At 47.8% G+C, this 22,398-nt stretch overlaps 1 protein-coding gene across 3 annotated transcripts in view; it reads left to right on the top strand.

The window, feature by feature from the left end:
• Positions 1-22,398, top strand: part of LOC139469621 (pro-neuregulin-2, membrane-bound isoform-like) — a 263,969-nt gene that overhangs the window by 222,948 nt on the left and 18,623 nt on the right. For all 3 annotated transcript variants that reach the window (XM_071251845.1, XM_071251843.1, XM_071251846.1), the window contains one exon: positions 2,653-2,746. In XM_071251845.1, coding sequence (XP_071107946.1) covers positions 2,689-2,746 — 58 coding nt within the window. In that variant the 5' untranslated portion in view covers positions 2,653-2,688. The remainder of the gene's footprint in view (positions 1-2,652; positions 2,747-22,398) is intronic.

Raw genomic sequence — 22,398 nt, 5'->3', positions numbered from 1 at the left:
TGCTTACAGCATTCACTTACTTGTCCCTCAGTGTTCAAGGTTTGCTGAATAGTCCAAATCTTTATCACTTGCATATACTTACTAACAACTTATGGTAATTAGATCTACAGTTTTTGTTTTTGAAAACTTGGTTAAGATGTGTGTGTTTTTTGTTGTGATTGATTAATTATAACCCAGAATCCCCAGTTGGTTAGAAGTTGATTTTAGCAGAATGCAAGTGTTGAACATGTAATGAGGAATTGATAACAGTACCAGCAACCGTTGAAACAGGGTAACCATTCTCACACATCTCAACAAGCTGATGCTATCATCCCACCTGTTAGTGTGCATCCAATGGATTTTCAGGCTGGTTTGCCTCTTCCATGTGATAGGTTCATGACTGATGATATTCTATTCAGCATCACTCTCCCACACACAGCTTCATAACTGATGCTATTTTTGGCAGTAACCATATATTCACATATACACAATTATTTTCATACGTTTTGCTGGTGAAGTTATCTATACTCATGTTTTAGTAATGTGGCACTAATTCAATTACAATAAAATAAATTGAGTTTTTGAGTGAAATATGTTAAATTCTGAAATCCTTTACAATTATGCCATACTTCTCATCAATTACATGATAGGTTGTACTTTCCATTTGACTGATTGCTTTCAACATATGAGTAGCTTTGGGAGGCTCTAAATGATAAACCACTTTTGAAAATGTCCTCAGATGGTCTTTAAGCAATGAAATAGTAATTATCATCACAGTTTCAAATCAAACATTTTAAAACAAAGTACATGAAATGGAAAACTTAATCATCATTTACAACTGTTGATTGAAATGGACGAAGATCACATGTGCTATTTATACCCCTTTAGTAGTTTTGGCTTTTTGATATAAAAAGCTCACAACTTGCATTGGAATTATTGTTTGATAATAGGTCCAAACGAAGCCTGAAATCCCACGGATGAATTATGCTCAGATAACATTTCAGTGCAAAGAAGACGCTGGCTATCAGAACGAAAAAATCAATACCTATTGAAGTGTAATTGACGAAAATCTGTCACTTTTGATTGTAGATCACTTAATGAGCTATAAATTTGTTTGGAGGACCTTTATGTTCTTTTTGTCATAAATGCATTGCTAATTTGCTTAAAAGGGTTTCTAGTGTATCGTGCGATATTCATGAGAGTTACAGAAAAAGTGCCCTTATTTCATTGATTTTTGACGTGAGGAAGAAAAAGTCTTAAAAGACTGCAGAAATAAGACTTTTGTCGCAAGGAGCAACACTTTTCGTTGTTAATTGAAAATGAAATCTACATAAAGATTTTGGCCATCTTTTGTGTGAGGAAGAACTTGGTGGGAAAAGTCATTGACATATCAAACAGCATCTATTCATTAAAACTGACTTGGTTAAAACAAGCAGGTCATGGTGGTTCAAGTGACCTCAGGTTCCGATTGTGAGTCAATTCAAGATCCATTACTCTCAATCTGGGCAGCGCTTTCAGAATATATTTAAACTATGAGGTTATCTTGGGAACAGGCATTATTTGGGACTGTGTATTTCAAGTACATGAGCTGAATATGATATTGAAAGTTAAAAGATGTGATTGATCGGGCTTGGGAATACAGTCTTCTTTGTAGAAATTGGATTTTTGGCCTGAAATGGAGTGATTGCACCAGACTGAAGTGTGGCTGAAATTTGATTCCCTTAGAAATGAATTTATTGACTTCCAATATAGTGATATTGTAGTTTGGGGTGTAAAGTGACATGGCTGGATTCCTGTTTTTGGTAGAGGTAACGTATAGGATGAACTGATGGTAGACTAGTGTTTAAACTTAAAGTGTCATGATTCTATTGCTATCTTTGTAAAATATTCAGGGGGCAGGGGTGGCCCAGTCAACTAAGGCGCCGCGATTCCCCGTGCAGAGTTGCGTCCCTTTGGCACACAAGAAACCTATGATTGTGGGTTCAAATCCAGGTTCGCCCCGATTATGTTTCTAGGTTTGTCAGCACCATTACCTATGCTCGTGGGTTTCACTGAAGTGGTAAACGTCTGAGACCTGCATCACTTCGGGCTTTCCTCCCACATTAAGCTGACATGCCGTGATATGACTGGAATACTCTTAAAAGTGGCGTTAAACCAAACTCACTGTAAAAGTTTCAGAAATCACCTCACATTATATATTCCCACTGTTTTTTAGAACATGGACTAATCACTCTTCAGTTTCAGTATGACTAGGAAAAAATATGTCCCTCCCTCTGTATTTCTCCCTGGCCCATCTTCCCCAATCATACACCTCACACGTGGTGTCTGTTGATACTCTTTTATGTTGTTTATTGGATTAAGATCTTCCATTTCTTTGAGACAATGGTAACCATGGGTTATCTGCCCTTTCATCATCCTCCCCCTCCGATATCGTCTCCTTCCAACTCACTTCCCACTCCGCCTCCTCTCTCCCCCTCCTCTGACAAAACCTAAGCATATTGCCACCAGCTTGAGCTCCTACACTTAACTTTGACCTTTGGCTCAAGCTAACACCTGGGGCACTTTTTAAGCCAAACACAGTAATTGTCTACCAGACTGTTTTTAGCAAAAAATGAGCAATGAAAATAGCATGGCGAGAAAATGGAATTGTAAGTGTTGCGTGTATTGTTGCAGGTGTCTTGTGCTGTGCTGAGACAGGGGACTGACACTATGCTGCATCCCCTAATCCTGGCCGTCGCCTTGGGGCCAACGCTGCAAGGCATTGTGGGTAAGTAGCTGCTCATTCATCAATTGGACGGCAAACTCAATTGGACTGATTCTGCTGATCGGAGGTAGTCTGGCGTTAGTAGGAAGGTCTGATCAGCCTCTCCAAACTCGATACATCGACAGTAGTTACTGTCTTGATTTCTGTTGGTTGAGTGCCGAACAATTTGGACAACTTCACTGTTTGTCAAAGTTTTTGGTTTCTTTCTATCGATCTTTTCACTTTAGTTTGTTGCATGAACTTTTACTTTTACTTTTAGATTGTATTGCATCCTGTGTTCCATACACTTTTAATCGTTGAAACCTCGGTGGCTGAGTGGGTTAGATCGCTGACTTTATGTGCTGGCGATTAGGTGCCTCACTCTGGCAGTGTAAGTTTGAATCCCGGACAGGACTCAAGCCAAAAAAGTTCTAGAATCTGTGCTTTACTAAGAAAGTGTTGTCACAAATATAACCTTTGTTAGACTTTTGGTGTACAAGGTGACTATCTTTCAAACTAATCAAACCTGTGTACTGTGTTCAAAATGACTAATCATTCTTCAGTTTTAGTAGGAGCAGGAAAAAATATGTTCTTTTATCAAATGCATGTCACACATCCTTTATAAAGAGTAGAGTAGCCCAGTGGTTAAAGCATTTGGTTGCCAACTGGTTTGCTTTCCAACACATACCAACTTATGAATCCTTTCAGAGATTGAATCAGGTGTCATGAAGATTTATCCCCTTAGTTAGGTCAATAATAGTATGTCTAGAGGATAAACACATGTTTCGAAAACAGATATGTTTCTAGGATATGTTTTTGTTAACCCTGTGTATTATGAAACCCTGCATTTGTCAAAGAAATTGCCATTTTATCTTGTCTGAAGATGTTTGTCATGAGAAATTAATGTTATCATTTTTTCTAGATGGTTTGAAGCAGATATGAGCCTCTGTGATCTTATTTCAATTACAGCGATTGAGAGTCGTGTGTATTTATCGTGTTTGACATGAGGTAGCTGATTTCGCATCTGTTAGGGCCGAGATACCTTATCTGACATTTTCCTTCTACTTTTACACAGAAAGAGTTAATGATGTTAAACTTTGATAAGAATCATTAAAAAGACAAAGGTTTTGAGAACGCTATCTTTTTCTTTTCGATAACACAAGAAAGATTATTTTCCATGATGTAGTTTATGATACGAATGAGAAACCCCTCAAATATCATTTAGTGACTTTTTGTGGGTAGATACAGTCCAATGCTGATATGAACAATGAAGCATATCAGAAAGCTCTGGAATAAATGTCACCTATCAATAATGATTTGTATAGGATTTTCCAATGTGAAATCAAATCTTGACAATTTTAGATACACATTTCAGGGAAGCTAGAAGGTCTAGCTGAATTAATAATGCTTTTTTGTTATACAACCATGATAATATCATGTCCCTTTGTTATAAGAAGATAATGCCAAGCAACAAGTATGACATCAATGCTCTTGCAATAAATATTCATTAGCCTAGTGCATGCATTGTCAAGTTAGCTTTGATAAATCGATGTCGAACTTGATGAAAACAAATTGAATCAACTTGATTTTAATTCCTACCTTGAGTTATCTAATTCCCATGTCATACTCAGTGAATGTCAACAGTCATTTGGAGTTCGATTTTCAGGCAGGAATATGTGATCAGAAAATATGACCAGATTAATAGATTTTACAGTCTTGTTTGTTGAGATCCTTTAGATTCAACTTGTTAATAATTTACATATAATGGCAGGCTTGAATCATGATCCCTTCGGAAAGGAGTGTTTATCTTTTCCCTTCTCGTAACAGATTTCAATCCCAGAGGCTAGATCGAAATATACATTGTATTTCTGTTGTCGATTTCATTCATCGACAGTTTTGCCATTATTTTGTATATTGGATTATGTCTATTATCAAGAGGAGTATGCTTCATTAAGTTTGTCGATTTGTGGTTTCTTGCTTGGCTGATCAACAAGTCTATTTGTAGTTGATGGCTATTGATTAGAGCATTTATGAAGAAATTTGAAAACTTGCACCTTGGATGTGTAAAGCCATGTAAATAAACTACTTATTAGCAAATTTGTTTCAAACAGTTAAAAAGTGTGTTGTGCCATTGTTTCTAGTAAAATGTTGAATCACATGGAAATTTGTTGTATAGATCATAAATTTGTTCAGGTAATGAGTGTGATCAAATATTTGATATACACAGACATCATTGTGGTAGGTCTTTTTATAATATTAACAGCATAGACCTGTGGTGTCATTATGAATCTCAAATTAATTAACAATGCTCATCCTGTGTCCAGGTCTTGATTAACCTGTTATGTAATTGCAGTGTAGGTTAATATGGTGAAACTGGCAAAAACATTGTCCCAACCCCGTGAGGGCCTCCTTCTCCAACCCGGCACATAGACTGGTTGACTCCTGACTTGCAGCTCTCCCTGTTCCCAGCTCTTGTGTGGGCAGGGTGCCAGGTTTACACAATCTGTATCAGCTTGACTGGTTGCTTACAGATGTTTGTCAACAAACATTCCTGTTGACATCAATTGTTTATTGCTTTGGGCTAACCTCTTTGCATTTCGCAGCTCTCTCTCTTCATTCACTTTTTCTGGAATGATTGTAACATAAGATGCAGTCATTTTTTTCCAGTTTATTTTAATCTCACTTCACTGGACCTGACCCTAGAAACTCCCATCGCCTACTTGACTGATGCCCTTCTCCACCCTGGGGCGTTGCAACCCCTAATTCATTTAATTACGCCACTAACCAATCTATCACTTGTGCTTCCACCCTACTCACCATGGCCATCGCTCACACCCCAACATTTATCTACTTCCTGCTAAGGGCAATATGTGACTCTTTTTTATTATAAAAAACAGCTTGATAAGCACACTGTAACTGCTTACTCCATTGTTCTTCTTGTGTTTTCCTCCCATTTCTGTTTATGCTACACTAAACAACAGGCTCAGTGCTCTCTCCTTCCATCCACAACACCTGGCCCACCACTCCAGTTGTCGGTGAACCCCTACACTCTCTCTCTCCACCCCAAACACCACCCTCACCCCTCCAGGAGTCAACCAATATGCTCTCTCCCTCCAGCCGGGGTGGTCGGGTAGCCTAGTGGTTAAAGCGTTCGCTTGTCACGCCAAAGACCCGGGTTTGATTCTCGACATTGGTACAATGTGTGAAACCAATTCTGGTGTCCCCCGCCATGATATTGCTGGAATATTGCTAAAAGCGGTGTAAAACCATACTCACTCACTCACTCACTCACTCTCCCTCAACCCCAAATACCACCCTCACCCCTCCAGTAGTCAACCCCTACAGTCTCTCCCTCCACCCCAAACACCTGCTTCACCCCTCTAGTAGTCAACCCTACACTCTCTCCCTGCAGCCCAAACACCTGCCTCACCCCTCCAGTAGTCAACCCCTACGCTCTCTCCCTCCATCCCAGACACCTGCCCCACCCCTCCAGTAGTCAACTCTCCACTCTCTCCCTCCATCCCAAACACCTGCCTAACCCCTCCAGTAGTCAACCCTACACTCTCTCCCTCCACCCCAATCACCTCCCATTTCTGTTTATGCTATACTAAACAACAGGCTCAGTGCTCTCTCCTTCCATCCACAACACCTGGCCCACCACTCAAGTTGTCGGTCAAACCCTACACTCTCTCTCTCCACACAACACTCTCTCCCTCCACACTACACTCTCTCCCTCCACACAACGCGCTCTCCCTCCACACTACCCTCTCTCCCTCCACACTACACTCTCTCCTCCCACACTACACTCCCTCCACACTACACTCTCTCCCTCCACACTACACTCTCTCCCTCCACACAACACTCTCTCCTCCCACACTACACTCTCTCCCTCCACACTACACTCTCTCCCTCCACACTACACTCTCTCCCTCCACACTACACTCCTCTCCACACTACACTCTCTCCCTCCACACTACACTCCCTCCCTCCACACAACACTCCCTCCACACAACACTCTCTCCCTCCACACTACACTCCCTCCACACTACACTCTCTCCCTCCACACAACACTCCCTCCACACAACACTCTCTCCTCCCACACTACACTCCCTCCACACTACACTCTCTCCCTCCACACTACACTCTCTCCCTCCACACTACACTCTCTCCCTCCACACAACACTCTCTCCACACTACACTCTCTCCCTCCACACTACACTCTCTCCCTCCACACTACACTCTCTCCCTCCACACTACACTCTCTCCCTCCACACAACACTCTCTCCACACTACACTCTCTCCCTCCACACAACACTCTCTCCCTCCACACTACACTCTCTCCCTCCACACTACACTCTCTCCCTCCACACTACACTCTCTCCCTCCACACAACACTCTCTCCCTCCACACTACCCTCTCTCCCTCCACACTACCCTCTCTCCCTCCACACTACACTCTCTCCCTCCACACTACACTCTCTCCCTCCACACTACCCTCTCTCCCTCCACACTACACTCTCTCCCTCCACACTACTCTCTCCCTCCACACTACACTCTCTCCCTCCACACTACACTCTCTCCCTCCACACTACACTCTCTCCCTCCACACTACCCTCTCTCCCTCCACACTACCCTCTCTCCCTCCACACTACACTCTCTCCCTCCACACTACCCTCTCTCCCTCCACACTACACTCTCTCCCTCCACACTACACTCTCTCCCTCCACACTACCCTCTCTCCCTCCACACTACACTCTCTCCCTCCACACTACACTCTCTCCCTCCACACTACACTCTCTCCCTCCACACTACCCTCTCTCCCTCCACACTACCCCTCTCTCCCTCCACACTACACTCTCTCCCTCCACACTACACTCTCTCCCTCCACACTACACTCTCTCCCTCCACACTACACTCTCTCCCTCCACACTACACTCTCTCCCTCCACACTACACTCTCTCCCTCCACACTACACTCTCTCCCTCCACACTACCCTCTCTCCCTCCACACTACCCTCTCTCCCTCCACACTACACTCTCTCCCTCCACACTACACTCTCTCCCTCCACACTACCCTCTCTCCCTCCACACTACACTCTCTCCCTCCACACTACACTCTCTCCCTCCACACTACACTCTCTCCCTCCACACTACACTCTCCCTCCACACTACCCTCTCTCCCTCCACACTACCCTCTCTCCCTCCACACTACACTCTCTCCCTCCACACTACCCTCTCTCCCTCCACACTACACTCTCTCCCTCCACACTACACTCTCTCCCTCCACACTACCCTCTCTCCCTCCACACTACACTCTCTCCCTCCACACTACACTCTCTCCCTCCAAACTACACTCCCTCCCTCCACACTACACCCTCTCCCTCCACACTACACCCTCTCCCTCCACACAACACTCTCTCCCTTCACACTACACTCTCTCCCTCCACACTACCCTCTCTCCCTCCACACAACACTCTCTCCCTCCACACTACACTCTCTCCCTCCACACAACACTCTCTCCCTCCACACTACCCTCTCTCCCTTCACACTACACTCTCTCCCTCCACACTACCCTCTCTCCCTCCACACAACACTCTCTCCCTCCACACTACACTCTCTCCCTCCATACTACACTCTCTCCACACAACACTCTCTCCCTCCACACTACACTCTCTCCACACAACTCTCTCCCTCCACACTACTCTCTCTCCACACTACACTCTCTCCCTCCACACAACACTCTCTCCACACTACACTCTCTCCCTCCACACTACACTCTCTCCACACTACACTCTCTCCCTCCACACTACTCTCTCTCCACACTACACTCTCTCCCTCCACACAACACTCTCTCCCTCCACACTACACTCTCTCCCTCCACACTACACTCTCTCCCTCCACACTACACTCTCTCCACACTACACTCTCTCCCTCCACACTACTCTCTCTCCACACTACACTCTCTCCCTCCACACAACACTCTCTCCCTCCACACTACACTCTCTCCCTCCACACTACACTCTCTCCCTCCACACTACACTCTCTCCACACAACACTCTTTCCCTCCACACTACACTCTCTCCCTCCACACTACACTCTCTCCACACAACACTCTCTCCCTCCACACTACACTCCCTCCGCACTACACTCTCTCCACACAACACTCTCTCCCTCCACACTACACTCTCTCCACACAACACTCTCTCCCTCCACACTACACTCTCTCCCTCCACACTACACTCTCTCCCTCCACACTACACTCTCTCCACACAACACTCTCTCCCTCCACACTACACTCCCTCCACACAACACTCTCTCCCTCCACACTACACTCTCTCCCTCCACACTACACTCTCTCCCTCCACACTACACTCTCTCCCTCCACACTACCCTCTCTCCTCCACACTACCCTCTCTCCCTCCACACAACACTCTCTCCCTCCACACTACACTCTCTCCACACAACACTCTCTCCCTCCACACTACACTCCCTCCACACAACACTCTCTCCCTCCGCACTACACTCCCCTCCACACTACACTCTCTCCACACAACACTCTCTCCCTCCACACTACACTCTCTCCCTCCACACTACCCTCTCTCCCTCCACACAACACTCTCTCCCTCCACACTACACTCTCTCCACACAACACTCTCTCCCTCCGCACTACACTCCCTCCACACTACACTCTCTCCACACAACACTCTCTCCCTCCACACTACACTCTCTCCCTCCACACCACCCTCTCTCCCTCCACACTACCCTCTCTCCCTCCACACTACACTCTCTCCCTCCACACTACACTCTCTCCACACAACACTCTCTCCCTCCACACAACACTCTCTCCCTCCACACTACACTCTCTCCCTCCACACTACACTCTCTCCCTCCACACTACACTCCCTCCACACTACCACTCTCTCCCTCCACACTACCCTCTCTCCCTCCACACAACACTCTCTCCCTCCACACTACACTCTCTCCCTCCACACTACACTCTCTCCCTCCACACTACACTCTCCTCCCTCCACACTACACTCTCTCCCTCCACACTACACCCTCCACACTACACTCTCTCCCTCCACACTACACTCTCTCCCTCCACACTACACTCTCTCCCTCCACACTACACTCTCTCCCTCCACACTACCCTCTCTCCCTCCACACTACACTCTCTCCCTCCACACAACGCTCTCTCCCTCCACACTACACTCTCTCCACACTACACTCTCTCCCTCCACACTACCCTCTCTCCCTCCACACTACACTCTCTCCCTCCACACTACACTCTCTCCCTCCACACTACACTCTCTCCCTCCACACTACACTCTCTCCCTCCACACTACACTCTCTCCCTCCACACTACACTCTCTCCCTCCACACACACTCTCTCCCTCCACACTACCCTCTCTCCCTCCACACAACACTCTCTCCCTCCACACTACCCTCTCTCCCTCCACACTACACTCTCTCCCCCACACTACACTCTCTCCCTCCACACTACACTCTCTCCCTCCACACTACACTCTCTCCCTCCCACACTCACCCACTCTCTCCCTCCACACTACACTCTCTCCCTCCACACTACCCTCTCTCCCTCCACACACCCTCTCCCCTCCACACTACACTCTCTCCCTCCACACTACACTCTCTCCCCTCCACACTACCTCTCTCCCTCCACACAACACTCCTCTCCCTCCACACTACACTCTCTCCCTCCACACTACCCTCTCTCCTCCCTCCACACTACACTCTCTACCCTCTCTCACCTCCACACTACACTCTCTCCCTCCACACTACACTCTCTCCCTCCACACTACACTCCCTCTCCCTCCACACTACACTCTCTCCCTCCACACTACACTCTCTCCCTCCACACTACACTCTCTCCCTCCACACTACACTCCTCCCACACTACACTCTCTCCTCCACACTACACTCTCTCCCTCCACACTACACTCTCTCCCTCACACTACACTCTCTCCCTCCACACTCTACACTCCTCCACACTACACTCTCCCTCCACACTACCCTCTCTCCCTCCACACTACCCTCTCTCCCTCCACACTACACTCTCTCCCTCCACACTACACCTCTCTCCCTCCACACTACACTCTCTCCACACAACACTCTCTCCCTCCACACTACACTCTCTCCCTCCACACTACCCTCTCTCCCTCCACACTACCCTCTCTCCCTCCACACAACACTCTCTCCCTCCACACTACACTCTCTCCACACAACACTCTCTCCCTCCACACTACACTCCCTCCACACTACACTCTCTCCACACAACACTCTCTCCCTCCACACTACACTCTCTCCCTCCACACTACACTCTCTCCCTCCACACTACCCTCTCTCCCTCCACACTACACTCTCTCCCTCCACACTACACTCTCTCCCTCCACACAACACTCTCTCCCTCCACACTACACTCTCTCCACACTACACTCTCTCCCTCCACACTACACTCTCCCTCCACACAACGCTCTCTCCCTCCACACTACACTCTCTCCCTCCACACTACACTCTCTCCCTCCACACTACACTCTCTCCCTCCACACTACACTCTCTCCACACTACACTCTCTCCCTCCACACTACACTCTCTCCCTCCACACAACGCTCTCTCCCTCCACACTACACTCTCTCCCTCCACACTACACTCTCTCCCTCCACACTACACTCTCTCCCTCCACACTACACTCTCTCCCTCCACACAACACTCTCTCCCTCCACACTACACTCTCTCCCTCCACACAACACTCTCTCCCTCCACACTACACTCTCTCCCTCCACACAACACTCTCTCCCTCCACACTACACTCCCTCCACACTACACTCTCTCCCTCCACACTACACTCTCTCCCTCCACACAACGCTCTCTCCCTCCACACTACACTCTCTCCCTCCACACAACACTCTCTCCCTCCACACTACACTCCCTCCACACAACACTCTCTCCCTCCACACTACACTCTCTCCCTCCACACTACACTCTCTCCACACAACACTCTCTCCCTCCACACTACGCTCTCTCCCTCCACACTACACTCTCTCCCTCCACACTACACTCTCTCCCTCCACACTACACTCTCTCCCTCCACACAACGCTCTCTCCTCCACACTACACTCTCTCCCTCCACACTACACTCTCTCCCTCCACACTACACTCTCTCCACACTACACTCTCTCCCTCCACACTACACTCTCTCCCTCCACACAACGCTCTCTCCCTCCACACTACACTCTCTCCACACTACACTCTCTCCCTCCACACTACTCTCTCTCCACACTACACTCTCTCCCTCCACACAACACTCTCTCCACACTACACTCTCTCCCTCCACACTACACTCTCTCCACACTACACTCTCTCCCTCCACACTACTCTCTCTCCACACTACACTCTCTCCCTCCACACAACACTCTCTCCCTCCACACTACACTCTCTCCCTCCACACTACACTCTCTCCCTCCACACTACACTCTCTCCACACTACACTCTCTCCCTCCACACTACACTCCCTCCGCACTACACTCTCTCCACACAACACTCTCTCCCTCCACACTACACTCTCTCCACACAACACTCTCTCCCTCCACACTACACTCCCTCCACACTACACTCTCTCCCTCCACACTACACTCTCTCCCTCCACACTACACTCTCTCCGTCCACACTACACTCTCTCCACACAACACTCTCTCCCTCCACACTACACTCCCTCCACACAACACTCTCTCCCTCCACACTACACTCTCTCCCTCCACACTACACTCTCTCCCTCCACACTACACTCTCTCCCTCCACACTACCCTCTCTCCCTCCACACTACCCTCTCTCCCTCCACACAACACTCTCTCCCTCCACACTACACTCTCTCCACACAACACTCTCTCCCTCCACACTACACTCCCCACACAACACTCTCTCCCTCCGCACTACACTCCCTCCACACTACACTCTCTCCACACAACACTCTCTCCCTCCACACTACACTCTCTCCCTCCACACTACCCTCTCTCCCTCCACACAACACTCTCTCCCTCCACACTACACTCTCTCCACACAACACTCTCTCCCTCCGCACTACACTCCCTCCACACTACACTCTCTCCACACAACACTCTCTCCCTCCACACTACACTCTCTCCCTCCACACTACCCTCTCTCCCTCCACACTACCCTCTCTCCCTCCACACTACACTCTCTCCCTCCACACTACACTCTCTCCCTCCACACTACACTCTCTCCACACAACACTCTCTCCCTCCACACTACACTCTCTCCCTCCACACTACACTCTCTCCCTCCACACTACACTCTCTCCCTCCACACTACACTCCCTCCACACTACACTCTCTCCCTCCACACTACCCTCTCTCCCTCCACACTACACTCTCTCCCTCCACACTACACTCTCTCCCTCCACACTACACTCTCTCCCTCCACACTACACTCTCTCCCTCCACACTACACTCCCTCCACACTACACTCTCTCCCTCCACACTACACTCTCTCCCTCCACACTACACTCTCTCCCTCCACACTACACTCTCTCCCTCCACACAACGCTCTCTCCTCCACACTACACTCCCTCCACACTACACTCTCTCCACACAACACTCTCTCCCTCCACACTACACTCTCTCCCTCCACACTACCCTCTCTCCCTCCACACTACCCTCTCTCCCTCCACACTACACTCTCTCCCTCCACACTACACTCTCTCCCTCCACACTACACTCTCTCCACACAACACTCTCTCCCTCCACACTACACTCTCTCCCTCCACACTACACTCTCTCCCTCCACACTACACTCTCTCCCTCCACACTACACTCCCTCCACACTACACTCTCTCCTCCACACTACCCTCTCTCCCTCCACACTACCCTCTCTCCCTCCACACTACACTCTCTCCCTCCACACTACACTCTCTCCCTCCACACTACACTCTCTCCCTCCACACTACACTCCCTCCACACTACACTCTCCCCTCCACACTACACTCTCTCCCTCCACACTACACTCTCTCCCTCCACACTACACTCTCTCCTCCACACTACCCTCTCTCCCTCCACACTACACTCTCTCCCTCCACACAACGCTCTCTCCCTCCACACTACACTCTCTCCACACTACACTCTCTCCCTCCACACTACCCTCTCTCCCTCCACACTACACTCTCTCCCTCCACACTACACTCTCTCCCTCCACACTACACCTCCCTCCACACTACACTCTCTCCCTCCACACTACCCTCTCCCCTCCACACTACACTCTCTCCCTCACACTACACTCTCTCCTCCACACTACACTCTCTCCACACAACACTCTCTCCCTCCACACTACACTCTCTCCCTCCACACTACCCTCTCTCCCTCCACACAACACTCTCTCCTCCACACTACCCTCTCTCCTCCACACTACCCTCTCTCCCTCCACACTACACTCTCTCCCTCCACACTACACTCTCTCCCTCCACACTACCCTCTCTCCCTCCACACTACACTCTCTCCCTCCACACAACGCTCTCTCCCTCCACACTACCCTCTCTCCCTCCACACAACACTCTCTCCCTCCACACTACACTCTCTCCCTCCACACTACACTCTCTCCCTCCACACTACACTCTCTCCCTCCACACTACACTCTCTCCCTCCACACTACACTCTCTCCCTCCACACTACCCTCTCTCCCTCCACACTACACTCTCTCCCTCCACACAACACTCTCTCCCTCCGCACTACACTCCCTCCACACTACACTCTCTCCACACAACACTCTCTCCCTCCACACTACACTCTCTCCCTCCACACTACACTCTCTCCCTCCACACTACCCTCTCTCCCTCCACACAACCCTCTCTCCCTCCACACTACACTCTCTCCCTCCACACTACCCTCTCTCCCTCCACACTACCCTCTCTCCCTCCACACAACACTCTCTCCCTCCACACTACACTCTCTCCCTCCACACTACCCTCTCTCCCTCCACACTACACTCTCTCCCTCCACACAACGCTCTCTCCCTCCACACTACACTCTCTCCACACTACACTCTCTCCCTCCACACTACACTCTCTCCCTCCACACTACACTCTCTCCCTCCACACTACCCTCTCTCCCTCCACACTACACTCTCTCCCTCCACACTACACTCTCTCCCTCCACACTACACTCTCTCCCTCCACACTACACTCTCTCCCTCCACACTACACTCTCTCCCTCCACACTACACTCTCTCCCTCCACACTACACTCTCTCCACACAACACTCTCTCCCTCCACACTACACTATCTCCCTCCACACTACCCTCTCTCCCTCCACACTACCCTCTCTCCCTCCACACAACACTCTCTCCCTCCACACTACACTCTCTCCCTCCACACTACACTCTCTCCACACAACACTCTCTCCCTCCACACTACACTCTCTCCCCCCACACTACCCTCTCTCCCTCCACACTACCCTCTCTCCCTCCACACAACACTCTCTCCCTCCACACTACACTCTCTCCACACAACACTCTCTCCCTCCACACTACACTCCCTCCACACTACACTCTCTCCACACAACACTCTCTCCCTCCACACTACACTCTCTCCCTCCACACTACACTCTCTCCCTCCACACTACCCTCTCTCCCTCCACACTACACTCTCTCCCTCCACACTACACTCTCTCCCTCCACACAACACTCTCTCCCTCCACACTACACTCTCTCCACACTACACTCTCTCCCTCCACACTACACTCTCTCCCTCCACACAACGCTCTCTCCCTCCACAGTACACTCTCTCCCTCCACACTACACTCTCTCCCTCCACACTACACTCTCTCCCTCCACACTACACTCTCTCCACACTACACTCTCTCCCTCCACACTACACTCTCTCCCTCCACACAACGCTCTCTCCCTCCACACTACACTCTCTCCCTCCACACTACACTCTCTCCCTCCACACTACACTCTCTCCCTCCACACTACACTCTCTCCCTCCACACAACACTCTCTCCCTCCACACTACACTCTCTCCCTCCACACAACACTCTCTCCCTCCACACTACACTCTCTCCCTCCACACAACACTCTCTCCCTCCACACTACACTCCCTCCACACTACACTCTCTCCCTCCACACTACACTCTCTCCCTCCACACAACGCTCTCTCCCTCCACACTACACTCTCTCCCTCCACACAACACTCTCTCCCTCCACACTACACTCCCTCCACACAACACTCTCTCCCTCCACACTACACTCTCCCTCCACACTACACTCTCTCCACACAACACTCTCTCCCTCCACACTACGCTCTCTCCCTCCACACTACACTCTCTCCCTCCACACTACACTCTCTCCCTCCACACTACACTCTCTCCCTCCACACAACGCTCTCTCCCTCCACACTACACTCTCTCCCTCCACACAACGCTCTCTCCCTCCACACTACACTCTCTCCCTCCACACTACACTCTCTCCCTCCACACTACACTCTCTCCACACTACACTCTCTCCCTCCACACTACACTCTCTCCCTCCACACAACGCTCTCTCCCTCCACACTACACTCTCTCCCTCCACACTACACTCTCTCCCTCCACACTACACTCTCTCCCTCCACACTACACTCTCTCCCTCCACACAACACTCTCTCCCTCCACACTACACTCCCTCCACACTACACTCTCTCCCTCCACACTACACTCTCTCCCTCCACACAACGCTCTCTCCCTCCACACTACACTCTCTCCCTCCACACAACACTCTCTCCCTCCACACTACACTCTCTCCCTCCACACAACACTCTCTCCCTCCACACTACACTCCCTCCACACTACACTCTCTCCCTCCACACTACACTCTCTCCCTCCACACAACGCTCTTTCCCTCCACACTACACTCTCCCCCTCCACACAACACTCTCTCCCTCCACACTACACTCTCTCCCTCCACACTACACCCTCTCCCTCCACACTACACTCTCTCCCTCCACACAACACTCTCTCCCTCCACACTACACTCTCTCCCTCCACACTACACTCTCTCCACACAACACTCTCTCCCTCCACACTACACTCTCTCCCTCCACACTACACTCTCTCCCTCCACACTACACTCTCTCCCTCCACACTACACTCTCTCCACACTACACTCTCTCCCTCCACACTACGCTCTCTCCACACAACACTCTCTCCCTCCACACTACACTCTCTCCACACTACACTCTCTCCCTCCACACTACGCTCTCTCCACACAACACTCTCTCCCTCCACACTACGCTCTCTCCACACTACACTCTCTCCCTCCACACTACACTCTCTCCACACTACACTCTCTCCCTCCGCACTACACTCTCTCCACACAACACTCTCTCCCTCCACACTACACTCTCTCCCTCCACACTACACTCTCTCCCTCCACACTACACTCTCTCCCTCCACACTACACTCTCTCCACACTACACTCTCTCCCTCCGCACTACACTCTCTCCACACAACACTCTCTCCCTCCACTTTACACTCTCTCCCTCCACACTACACTCTCTCCCTCCACACTACCCTCTCTCCCTCCACACTACACTCTCTCCCTCCACACAACACTCTCTCCCTCCACACTACACTCTCTCCCTCCACACAACACTCTCTCCCTCCACACTACACTCTCTCCCTCCACACTACACTCTCTCCCTCCACACTACACTCTCTCCACACTACACTCTCTCCCTCCACACTACACTCTCTCCCTCCACACTACATTCTCTCCCTCCACACTACACTCTCTCCCTCCACACTACACTCTCTCCCTCCACACTACACTCTCTCTCTCCACACAACACTCTCTCCCTCCACACAACACTCTCTCCCTCCACACTACACTCTCTCCCTCCACACTACACTCTCTCCACACTACACTCTCTCCCTCCACACTACACTCTCTCCCTCCACACTACACTCTCTCCCTCCACACTACACTCTCTCCCTCCACACTACACTCTCTCCCTCCACACTACACGGGTCATCTCCCAAACCCCTCCAAAGCACTCATCACATCTTCCACACCAACACCAGTCCTACTGCCCTAAGTTAGTCAAGCAAACATGACCATCTTGTCAGCCCTACAAACATCAACGCACCACTTCAGACAGCAGAACTCCCCAGCCTATTGTGATATAATTGTGCAACGTTTTTTACTGGTAGAGATGACAGTGGAAGTCATTAAAGTATTTGATGTCTTCCGATGTAGCCAACGATAGACAGCGCAGATAATTCTCCCTGGTCTTCTTCGAATATCAGATCATGTGGTTAATTAGCTCAAGCCAGACCAGACTTCACTAATGATTCTACTGTACAAGTGGTGTCTTGTTTTTTTTAAAGGAAAAAAATACCTGGTACATCTATCAGTCAATAGGTCATATGGAAGATGAAGAGGACAAAGATGATCTTGTTTCAGTTATGATTACAACTTTCTTTCTTGTTTTTTGAGTATAGACCGTAAGTTCTGATTAAGAACATCTATTGTAGGGTTTATTGAAGAATCAGTCGTTGGGATCTTTCTTCATAATGCTGGAAGTTAATTGAGTTGAATCGTTTCACTTTGTAACCGTATCAGCATATGTAAGGGAGGCATTGCTCTTGTTTGTGTTACACACCCAAAAAAACCCAACTTGATTACAGTCTTTTGACAAGTGATTTTATTTAGTGATTTGCAAAACTTCCACATGTGAGAGTTCTGTTGCTGTAGCCTTCCAGAGACGTATGTAGATAATGTGTTCTAGTACAACATCTGAACATTTGAATATTGGATATAAACGTAATTGGTTTTGTTGTATTTTTTGGATGTGTCTGTTTAGTCTGAGGCCATATTCAAGATATGATGGAAAAATAGAACATGTGGAACCTCAGCATAACATATTGTGTTGTTAGCAGGGGCATTGAGAGTATTGTAATTATAGGAGATTTGTTGTAGTGTTAGTAGTAGTAGGGGTAGTGATGGTAGGAGACTAGTTGTTGTGTTAGTAGCAGTGGTAGTGATGGTAGGAGAGTAGCTGTTTTGTTAGTAGTTGCAGTAGTAGTGATGGTAGGAGAGTAGCTGTTTTGTTAGTTGCAGTAGTAGTGATGGTAGGAGAGTAGCTGTTTTGTTAGTAGTTGCAGGGGTAGTGATGGTAGGAGAGTAGCTATTGTGTTAGTAGTAGCAGTGGCAGTGATAGTAGGAGAGTAGCTGTTGTGTTAGTAGTTGCAGGGGTAGTGATGGTAGGAGAGTAGCTATTGTGTTAGTAGTAGCAGTGGTAGTGATAGTAGGAGAGTAGCTGTTGTTAGTAGTTGCTGTGGTAGTGATGGTAGGAGAGTAGCTGTTGTGTTAGTAGTAGCAGTGGTAGTGATGGTAGGAGAGTAGCTGTTGTGTTAGTAGTAGCAGTGGTAGTGATGGTAGGAGAGTAGCTGTTTTGTTAGTAGTTGCAGTAGTAGTGATGGTAGGAGAGTAGCTGTTGTGTTAGTAGTTGCAGGGGTAGTTATGGTAGGAGAGTAGCTGTTGTGTTAGTAGTGTCAGGGGTAGTGGTGGTAGGAGAGTAGCTGTTTTGTTAGTAGTTGCAGTAGTAGTGATGGTAGGAGAGTAGCTGTTGTGTTAGTAGTTGCAGGGGTAGTGATGGTAGGAGAGTAGCTGTTGTGTTAGTAGTTGCAGGGGTAGTGATGGTAGGAGAGTAGCTGTTGTGTTAGTAGTTGCAGGGGTAGTGATGGTAGGAGAGTAGCTGTTTTGTTAGTAGTTGCAGGGGTAGTGATGGTAGGAGAGTAGCTGTTTTGTTAGTAGTTGCAGGGGTAGTGATGGTAGGAGAGTAGCTATTGTGTTAGTAGTTGCTGTGGTAGTGATGGTAGGAGAGTAGCTGTTGTGTTAGTAGTAGCAGGGGTAGTGATGGTAGGAGAGTAGCTGTTTTGTTAGTAGTTGCAGGGGTAGTGATGGTAGGAGAGTAGCTGTTTTGTTAGTAGTAGCAGGGGTAGTGATGGTAGGAGAGTAGCTGTTGTGTTAGTAGTTGCAGTAGTAGTGATGGTAGGAGAGTAGCTGTTGTGTTAGTAGTTGCAGGGGTAGTGATGGTAGGAGAGTAGCTATTGTGTTAGTAGTTGCTGTGGTAGTGATGGTAGGAGAGTAGCTGTTGTGTTAGTAGTTGCAGGGGTAGTGATTGTAGGAGAGTAGTTGTTGTGTTAGTAGTTGCAAGGGTAGTGATGGTAGGAGAGTAGCTGTTGTGTTAGTAGTAGCAGTGGTAGTGATGGTAGGAGAGTAGCTGTTTTGTTAGTAGTAGCAGGGGTAGTGATGGTAGGAGAGTAGCTGTTGTGTTAGTAGTAGCAGGGGTAGTGATGGTAGGAGAGTAGCTGTTTTGTTAGTAGTTGCAGGGGTAGTGATGGTAGGAGAGTAGCTGTTGTGTTAGTAGTAGCAGTGGTAGTGATGGTAGGAGAGTAGCTGTTTTGTTAGTAGTAGCAGGGGTAGTGATGGTAGGAGAGTAGCTGTTGTGTTAGTAGTAGCAGGGGTAGTGATGGTAGGAGAGTAGCTGTTTTGTTAGTAGTTGCAGGGGTAGTGATGGTAGGAGAGTAGCTGTTTTGTTAGTAGTAGCAGGGGTAGTGATGGTAGGAGAGTAGCTGTTGTGTTAGTAGTTGCAGTAGTAGTGATGGTAGGAGAGTAGCTGTTGTGTTAGTAGTTGCAGTAGTAGTGATGGTAGGAGAGTAGCTGTAGTGTTATTAGTTGCTGTGGTAGTGATGGTAGGAGAGTAGCTGTTGTGTTAATACTTTTTTGGGGTTATGTTTCTAGGTTTGTCAGTACCATACCTGTGCTCGTGGGTTTCACCGAAGTGGTAAACGTCTGAGACCTGCATCAATTTGGGCTTTCCTCCCACATTAAGCTGACACGCCGCGATATGTGATAATGTTCCAACAACCAATGTATTGTAGTTTATGCTTATTGATTGAGTTATTAGAATTAAAAATTGACTTCAATATTGCTTTCCATTTGTGGAGGTATAATCGAAAAGATGATGTGCTCACATTGCATAAATCCGCCACTCATTAGCTATAACACTACATCATCAGTCCCATCATTCAGTGCAATAAGGGGTGGTCGGGTAGCCTAGTGGTTAAAGCGTTCGCTCGTCATGCCAAAGACCTGAGTTCTATTCCCAACATGGGTACTATATGTGAAGCCCATTCAGGAAACAGTAGTACACTAGTGGATATTGTCTTTGTTTTAGGTTTATGGATCCATGAAAACCATTATAATAGCTTTGTTATATAAATATATGCTATGGAATATATCACTAGCAATTAATTATTATAGAACATCAGGTTTATTTCTTGAGGAAAGATGCTGAAGACAAGATGAGAACGACAAACTATCTCCACAAGTTGATGTGAACCTTATCCATCTTTCATCATATGACCCTTTGGAATCAACTTTGTTACAGTATATGAACATTCTTTGAAAAGAAATCTCTTGAGAAGCAATCATTATCAATGACAACTTATTCAGTCTTCCTTTTCGAAAAAATGTTAACTTTAAAGACAATTATTTGTTAATTTGGCTTTGACAAAACCTTAAATTTAAGTTTCAAAGGATATATTATTTGCACAGCGCCATCTGAGGTGTGGGCTAGGTGTGTCTATTACAAGATGTGAAATGTAGTCATTTAATAACGCAATCGACCTGATCACCACATGTTCGACATGGATGACTGCCCTAGACTACTGCTAGAGGTGTTAGATACTGTGAAATAAATGAGGTGCATCTTGAAGCTGGATGGGCTGTTACTGTTTAAATATTTGATGAAGCGTCCAACCTCACTGACAGACATATGTTAGGTACAATAGCTATTAAAGTTGGATGTGGGATTGCAGGCTGAAATCAACAACATGTGGCGTATGTACTGGAAGGAATTGCATATAAAACACGTTGATTTCACATGTCATCAAATAGTTGGGTTGTAGCCAGATATATGAATATTTGATAGGGTTATAGATGAGGATCTAGTACCTTGTACTAACTTTTGCAGCAATTCATTTAACACTTTTCCTTCCTGAACTGAACCTTTTCATGATCAGTTTGGTCATCATTTTGGGATATTTGGGTTTTTTTGTGGGGGGGAGAGTCATCTTTTGGTTATGATCTCTGTGTATCATCTTGGGGTTATCTTTGTGATATCATTTTTGTGTTATCTTCTTTGGGTCATCTTTTTGGCTTATCATCTCTGGTTATCTTTGGGTTGTAATCCATGGGTTATCATTTTGGGGTTACCTCAATATTATCAGGTGCAGTGGGTTAGCGAAGTGGTTAAGGCATTGACTCATCACGCCAAAGCCCCGGGTTCGCTTGCCCACAATGCACAATGTGCGAAGCCCATTTCTCATGTCCCCCACCGTGACATTGCTTAAAGTGGTGTAAAACCATACTCACTCTCTCACTCACTATATTATCATCTTTGAGTTTGCTCTTTAGGTTTTTTTCTGTAGATTATCTTCTTTGTGTTATAATATCTGGGTTATCATTTTTGAGTTTTCTTCTTCAAGTTATCTTTGGGTTATCCTAATTGGGTTATCCTCATTGGGTTATCATCTTTGGGTTATCCTCATTGGGTTATCATCTCTGGGTTACCCTCATTGGGTTATCATCTCTGGGTTATCCTCATTGG

Source organism: Haliotis cracherodii, unplaced genomic scaffold, assembly GCF_022045235.1.
Source record: "Haliotis cracherodii isolate W230 unplaced genomic scaffold, xgHalCrac1.p SCAF_2, whole genome shotgun sequence".
Taxonomy (NCBI): domain Eukaryota; kingdom Metazoa; phylum Mollusca; class Gastropoda; order Lepetellida; family Haliotidae; genus Haliotis; species Haliotis cracherodii.
This window is presented reverse-complemented; position numbering and strand designations above follow the sequence as displayed.